General features: G+C 47.2%; 1 protein-coding gene across 1 annotated transcript in view; it reads right to left on the bottom strand.

Moving 5' to 3' along the window:
• Positions 1-1261: 1261 nt before the first annotated feature.
• Positions 1262-7250, bottom strand: part of UVRAG (UV radiation resistance associated) — a 309776-nt gene continuing 303787 nt past the window's right edge. The window contains exon 15 of the mRNA XM_006141150.3: positions 1262-4348. Within this exon, the coding sequence (XP_006141212.1) occupies positions 3646-4348 (703 nt within the window). The 3' untranslated portion in view covers positions 1262-3645. The remainder of the gene's footprint in view (positions 4349-7250) is intronic.

Genomic DNA, 7250 nt, shown 5'->3' with positions numbered 1-7250 from the left:
GAACAGAGATTAAACACATTCAAGCAAGTACCCCTAGAATCCATCCTCGGTCTGGCTCCCAGTCAAACCAAGTTACTCTTCTTTAAAGAGTAATTAATTCAGATCTAACCAAGTTACTCTTCTGCTTTACAGCCTGGGCAAGGTACTTACCAGCTATGCACTATCTTCATCCAAACTCTCTACCCCTCCCCATCTGACCTACCTTTCAGATGCATTATTTCTTTGATTTTTCTTTTTTTTTTTTTTTTAAGTTTTTGTTATAGGACATATGCACTTGCCAGGGTGAGAGAAAGAGGAGAAGTGAGAAATCATCCCCCTCCCAGGGGGTATGGCCATGATGCAATCCCTTATCCTCCATTCTCCTTTCAGGATTTTGGGCATGCACACACACACATGCCTGGCATATTTTCCAAGCCGTTGAGTTCGGGACTCAAACCACGTGGTTGGCCATGTGGGATCCAGCTGCCTTAACCACCACGCCACCTGGCTGGACCGCGACCTCTTGGAATCATTCCCAACAGCTTATGCTGCATTCCATAGCATGGCTATACATCTCTCCTCCCAGCAATGATCACCCTGAGTTATGATGAATGGTTACTATATCCGTGGCCCTCCACTAGAGAATGCACCAGGGGCTGAGGCTTACTAAACTCTGCACTGGTGTGTGTACATGCGCATGCATGTGCATGCATGCGAACACATACAGCTCAAAAATTGCGGAATAGCTGACTTTTTCAGACCGAGGATTTTATAGTTAACTTGGTTCAATGTGAAGTTCAAAACAATGAAGACAGAACTCAAACATAGCAGGGAAATAACATACACTTTTAACTCTCAAAATAAATACTAATCAATTTTATTTTATAAATACAGATGCAGAATTTTCTTCCAATTACCAAGAGATCAGTTTCACATGCCATTTATTATTGGTGGTGGTTTAAAAAATTATTTAAATAACCGGTTAGGTCAGGATAAATGGGCACCATTCGAATTGCTAAAAAAAATATAGCTGGTTACAATCTTCCAAAACTAATATTCTGAGGGAAAAAAAAAAATCTCTGGAATTTCTAAAGTGGTGAAGGGGAAGGGAAGAGAGAAAACACCATCAAATCTTCATTTGCTAGCATTTGCCGGCTGTTAAAAGTGTCGTGGCTATGAGAAAGCTGCAAGGGCTCTTAGCAGCTCCGAAACGGACAGTAATGAGTTTCCATTTCAATTTGGATCTCCCAGGCAAATTTTATTTTCTTTGTGACTTACAAGGCGAATTAAAAAGATTGGGAGATAATAACTCATCCCACATTTTGGCCTGGGCCACTTTAAACAGAGGCAATACTAATTCTGCAGCTTTAGAAAATGTTGAGCAGTTATTCCAAGAGATATGTAATACTATTCCCTCAGGTCATGGCAGAAAGTGGAGACAACCAAATAACCCCAAGTGAAAACCCCAAACCCAAACTACAGACCAAACCTGAGTGGTGCTTTGAGACATATGTCATTGGACAGCATGGGTCAGGGCACTGGGTAGGCCACTATTGATCAGCTCTGAGCAAGAGTTGGGCTCCATGCTGAGGGACTGAAAAGCTGTGAAGCCCGGCATTAGGGAGTCCACAAAGGGGAGACTGATGGATGAAACCGCAAAGGTCTACGTGCCCTCTGGTTGTGTGGACCTGAGATGGACACTTCATCATGAGTGCCCTGTAGTGCCCGGTGGGGCCAGAGCCAGGCCAAGGGCCTGCAACTGAATGCACCTCATTGAACTTGGGATGAACCTGAAAGGCCACCTCTGCATCTGGGGAAATCACACATCTCATGGGATTCACTCTCCATTCAATACTAACACTGACCTTGAGAAGTCTTTTTACATCCTCTTTTTGTAGCTGTTACTTCACTGGAGAATGCTCCTCCACGTCACTTGGCCTCTGCATGGTATATATCTAAGACAGCATCTATCTCCCACCATCTTTGCCTTTAAGTGAACGACAGTATGCTGCGAAGGAGTTTCTGTTCCTGGTTTTGAAGCAGCCCCCTCTTCACACAGAGTGAGATGGAGTTCTTCAGATCAAGTTAAAGCTTTCACTTTGCCCGAGTGTTGGGTTTGTCCACTGCCCGGTAACTGCACATTCTCTATGTGGACCATACTACCCAAACGGATCCATTCAGTAACAAGGCTCTAAGGTAACATGGGGCCCAGGAGCGCCTGGACACAGTGTGAATGATGATGAGGCCCCTGGGCAGAGCAGTTCTGTGGACAAGTGCAGCCTCGGGAAGTAGGCCTTTAAGTCTCCTGTGCTGTGCTTCACATGTACGCTCAGACAAGGCCCCAGCGTCTGCTCGGACACAGCTGCGGCTGTTTAGGCTGGAGCTGTCGTGACACGACACGGAGACACGGGCTCAAGAGGGATTTTGAAGCTGGGGAAAAAAATCAGGTCGAATGAAGTAAACTCAATTTTTATTCCTCTATACAATACATGGATATATGGATAAATTTTCCTTAAAGATCTTGCAACCCTGAGGCAATGTCCTTGGGTACATAACATATAAAGCAATAGCAAATGAAATCTGAATACAGGAATGACAATTAGACTTCAAAACCATAATTTACTATGTATGAAATTGCACACATACCAATGGTACTCTACGCCTTGCCTAGTCCCTCACCCCGACTATCTCGACTGCCTTGCAGTCTGCATACTGGAAAGCCCAACTATCTACGTATATTTTGCCATGTACAACTCCTTCTTTCCAACTGAATCTGAATAACTTAACATGGGATTTATATACCAGGGTTCTGTCTGGTAAGTGCAATGCCAGAAAGCATGCCTGGTCTCCGACCACTGGATCTGTCCGCATTGGAACTGGCCCCAAGAGAATGCCATTTGACTGCAGGAACCTGAGGGTCTTCGAGAGTGTTCTGGAACCTACCAGAGGCAAGCATATGTGTGTAGGGGGGTTTCCATCTAATTTGAGGGCTACGTCAAGGGTATGGCAGAGGAGGTGGAAGGTCAAGGTTGATTAGGAGAGATGGAATGTCATGCTCCAGGGCGGACAGGGGATGGGTGTCCTCAGCGTTTGGGATGCTCGCCTATCCATGAGGACGGGGTCACAGTGGGGTCTACAGGTTGACTGTGGTTGCTGGGGACAGGGCAGATGGGCTTCTTACTCACCAAACTAACTGATGGCTGCGGACCCTTCAGTAAATGGTGGAACTCTATTTCTGATGATTCCGTTCTCCTGAAGTAAACTATGGTGAAGGCAAATGCTTATGTGAAACTAAATGTGAGTTCATAACATTACTTATATATTATCATCTTCCTTCTGAGGATAACATAGAAGTGTAAATAAAAAGCAGACAATACCTAAAAGGTGACTTGAGCTATAAGCTCTTTCAACTAGAGGTTGACTTTTGCCTTAAAATAACCATCAGGCCCAAAAAGCAAATCTTGAAAGCAACATCTAGCTTTGTCTGGCCCACTGATACACAATGATCCTGAGACCCTCCTCTACTCCCAAGGTCTGTTTTTCTGAGGAATATCCTCCAATAATATTCATTTTGTGTCATAATTATTACAAAGGGTGAGTGCAGCTTTGTCTACATTTTAGGCAGCGCTCTGCCTTGGTCCTACTATCGGTCTGTCTGTGCTCACTTCACTTATCAGAACTCCTGCGTGGACGGCGGAAGCTGGATACGTTCTCATTCAGTGCATAGATCCTTCGGGAAAATTCTTCGAACTCTCCCAGAACTTGTTCATCACACTCCACGGCCACGGCACTGTCCACTGGGATACAGTGGAATGCCTCAAGCTGGTCACCCGGGGTGAGGCCCGTGGCCTCCAGCCCGATGACTTCTTCTGCCTGCTCCACGGTGCAGCAGAGCTCGGCCTCTGAGGCTGGGTGGAACCCACCTGCGAGCTGGCTGGGGGTGGGGCTGGCCTGCTCGCTGGGCAGGAGGGAGCCATTTACTGTGGCCAGGTGCCCAGGGAGGGCTGCATCACGCTCCTGGCCAATGCTCACACTCACATGGCCTCCATTGAAGCTGTCACCCACACTCACTCCTTTCATCTTGTTTTCTTTGGAGAAGTCCAAGGAGGTATCCAAGGAGGAGGACAGTGACGCCGTCTTTCTCTCGGACTCTCCCACCGCAGGGATGGAGGTTTCAGGCTGGGATAATGCGGAGTTGTAACTGGGAGGAGGGGTTTTGTATTGCAGTCTCTCGTTCTCAGAGCTGGCCCGTTTTCGGTGTCCTTTGTCAGGTGAAGGGATTCCCCCAGAGAAGCCTACATCTGCACCCCCAAATATGGAGCTCTGTCTTTTTGGAACAGGGATTGCACTGGAGGTGTGATGTCTGTCGCTGGAAGACAAACAGAAGACAGAAAGTTACACTCTACTTCAAAACTTGGCTTAAGCCTTCTTGAGCCGGCCTACTTAAGTTTGAGATAATAAAAACGGATAGTCTTGGATAATGTCTATTGTGGTATCTGAATGCTAAAAACAGCATGAGGCATTCAGGGTCCAACTTTGGGAACTTCCTTCCAGAGGGACACAGAAATCCTGTGATGTATTAGAGAAGAGGGCTAGGGCAGAATGGAGGATGGAAACCACGGCACAGGGGGGAGCTGACGTCACCAGGTGGACTAGAAGTAAAGGGAAAACCATGTACGTGATGTAAGCAACAGTGCACGTCTGAAGGGCTATACTATTCTTTTTTTTTTGGAGAGGTTTTTGCTATAGGGCACGTGCGCTTGCCAGATAGACAGAGAGACATAGAGACAGAAGGTGAGAAATCAACCCCGAGGGGGGATGGTCACACCGCAATCCCTTCTCCTCCATTCTCCTCTCGGGATCTTGGGCAAGCATGCACACGCGCCCGGCGTGAGTTTTAAGCCACCGGGCCCGGGACGTGAACCGCAGTCGACTACGTGGGAGTCCAGCAACATAGCCATTACGCTAACTGCTGGTCCCTATTCTTATTCACATTTTTAATATTAGATTCTTATTTGATCTACCTTTGTAAAGTACTCATGCTTACCTGGCAGGGAAGTTAAAGAACTTGGCCATGATAACTCAGCAAGGCAGTGGCCAGGCTGAACTACGACTCCTAACTCCTGACTCAGCAGCCTCTCCAGACCCGAAGGTTCTTGTATCACAGAAATACCAGAGAGGGAACTGAGGGAGCATTTTTCTCCTCCATGAAAAATTAACTTGGGAAATGACTTCCCCTCTGCAAGGCCCATCACATACATATTTTACAACACTTTATCTTCAGTGCCTTCTTTTGAGCCTGAGCTACTTCTCAGGAAGGTATCTTTGGGCCAGCAATAATCATTGTTCGGTCATACTAAGCTTAATAGTTTCTAAAATAATTTCATATACATCTCTTCACCCTGTCCTCATAAAAACCCTGTGAAGAAAGCAGGCTGTGCATTTTTACACCTAAGTCTGACATAACAAATAATAAATAGTACTTAAGCCTTCCCTAGAGTACTGATCACAGTTGTAGATATTATTAGACGTAGATGAAACTAGCTTCAATGCAACTATCTGAACAGACTGCATATCTAAGGTAGGATGCACAAACACCAGGGCTGCTTGACACCCAGGGAAGTGAAGTGGCCAAAGGGCAACCACTTGGCAGAAGTAGAAGCAGGACTTGAAACTGTACACACCCTACATGTCGCTACTACACGTGCCAAGCTTTGGAGAGGGGAGATACACAGAAGACAGCGGGCCCTGCCTCCAAGGAGTTTCCAGTCTTACAGAAGAAAGACATCCGTAATTATTCAAATAGTATACGTTCAAGTTATATGGCAAGGAGAGCCTTGGAAAAGAAGGGTTCTAGGGTTCCTTCTACCTGTGCAGAAGGAGCTCTTCTCTCAGGTTCTTTTCGATGCTGGCTTGTACCTGGCTTAGACATCCGAGCAAAGACTGGGAAAAGGTGACCAGAGGCTCTTAATCTATGGGTCTGTCAGATGCCCTGCGTGGCTGTAGTACTGATGCCAGGAGAGCGTTCATAATTAGGGGTTGTCACGGGGGCGCACACAGAACCAAGCAAGTAGACAATACATTATCTTTTTGAGTTTTCTAGAGGAACAAAACAGGGAAAAATCTGCTGGCCTTAATCTAGGTTTCCAGTTAATATGTTGTCAAAACGCACAGTAATCAGGCAGGCTCCACAGTTCTCCAGCCTTGTTTTCATTCTACACCACTGCGACACTGTCCCCGTCTGAATGATCATGCAGGCTGACTCGGTAATCAAACCAGAACAGTGTCAGCATGACCCACAGCCAACCCTTCGGCGGCCAGTCCAGCAGCTGAGAAACACCTGGGGAAGCGGCCTGGGCACCAGCAGTGTGCGGTGTGTGTGACCAAAGGCCTAGTGCCCATTCACTTGTGGGAGTGTGGAAAATGACTTGCACCTGCCCTGGGCTCCCACCTCCTCAACCCACCCAGGCATGCCGCTCCTTCTCTCCTGGGCTCCTGGGGAGCTGAGGAAACAGTTGTGAGGAACAGGCCTCGGGCATGCCGAGCAGTACTTACGGCAAAAAAGAAGGGTTTCTGAATCCTCCCTGAGATGTCTCCTGGATTTTGTACCATAGAAAAGCAGTTCAGTGAGACCCACACCCCAATCGCAGTAGGAAGGAAAGATTGACTCTCTGAGCCTACATGGCTGACTATGCGGTTTGAGTCCCAGACCTGGAAGCCTGGAAACACATCAGGCACATGTGCATGCATACCCCAAATCCAGAGAGGAAAATGGAGAAGGGATTGTAGTGTGATCATGCCTTCTAGGTGGGGAGGAGGGATTTATCCCTCTCACTGTGCCATCTCTCTCTGGCGAATACACATGCCCTATAGAAAACAAAACAAAAACAAACAAAAAACCCCCACCATATCTGAACTAGATTCATTCTGAATGCTGAGCCTGAGTGCTTTGCTGCATCCTGCATGGGAATGTCACATCATGTCAGGAATATTCCAATTCAACAGGCATTTGCTAAGGCCATAATGGAGCACCAACCTATGGTAGGTACTCCTGTTTTCATGGGTGGATGGTTCTGCCTTAAGATGTGGACTTATGGGAACCAGCAGTTAGCGTAATGGCTATGTCGCTGGACTCCCACGTAGTCGACCACGGTTCTCGTCTCGGACCTGGTGGCTTAAATCTCACGACGGGCGCGTGTGCGTGCGTGCCCAAGATCCCGAGAGGAGAATGGAGGAGAAGGGATTGCGGCGTGGCCATCCCCCCTGGGGGG

Source organism: Tupaia chinensis, unplaced genomic scaffold (genome assembly GCF_000334495.1).
Source record: "Tupaia chinensis unplaced genomic scaffold, TupChi_1.0 Scaffold000047_1, whole genome shotgun sequence".
NCBI classification, from domain to species: domain Eukaryota; kingdom Metazoa; phylum Chordata; class Mammalia; order Scandentia; family Tupaiidae; genus Tupaia; species Tupaia belangeri.
This window is presented reverse-complemented; position numbering and strand designations above follow the sequence as displayed.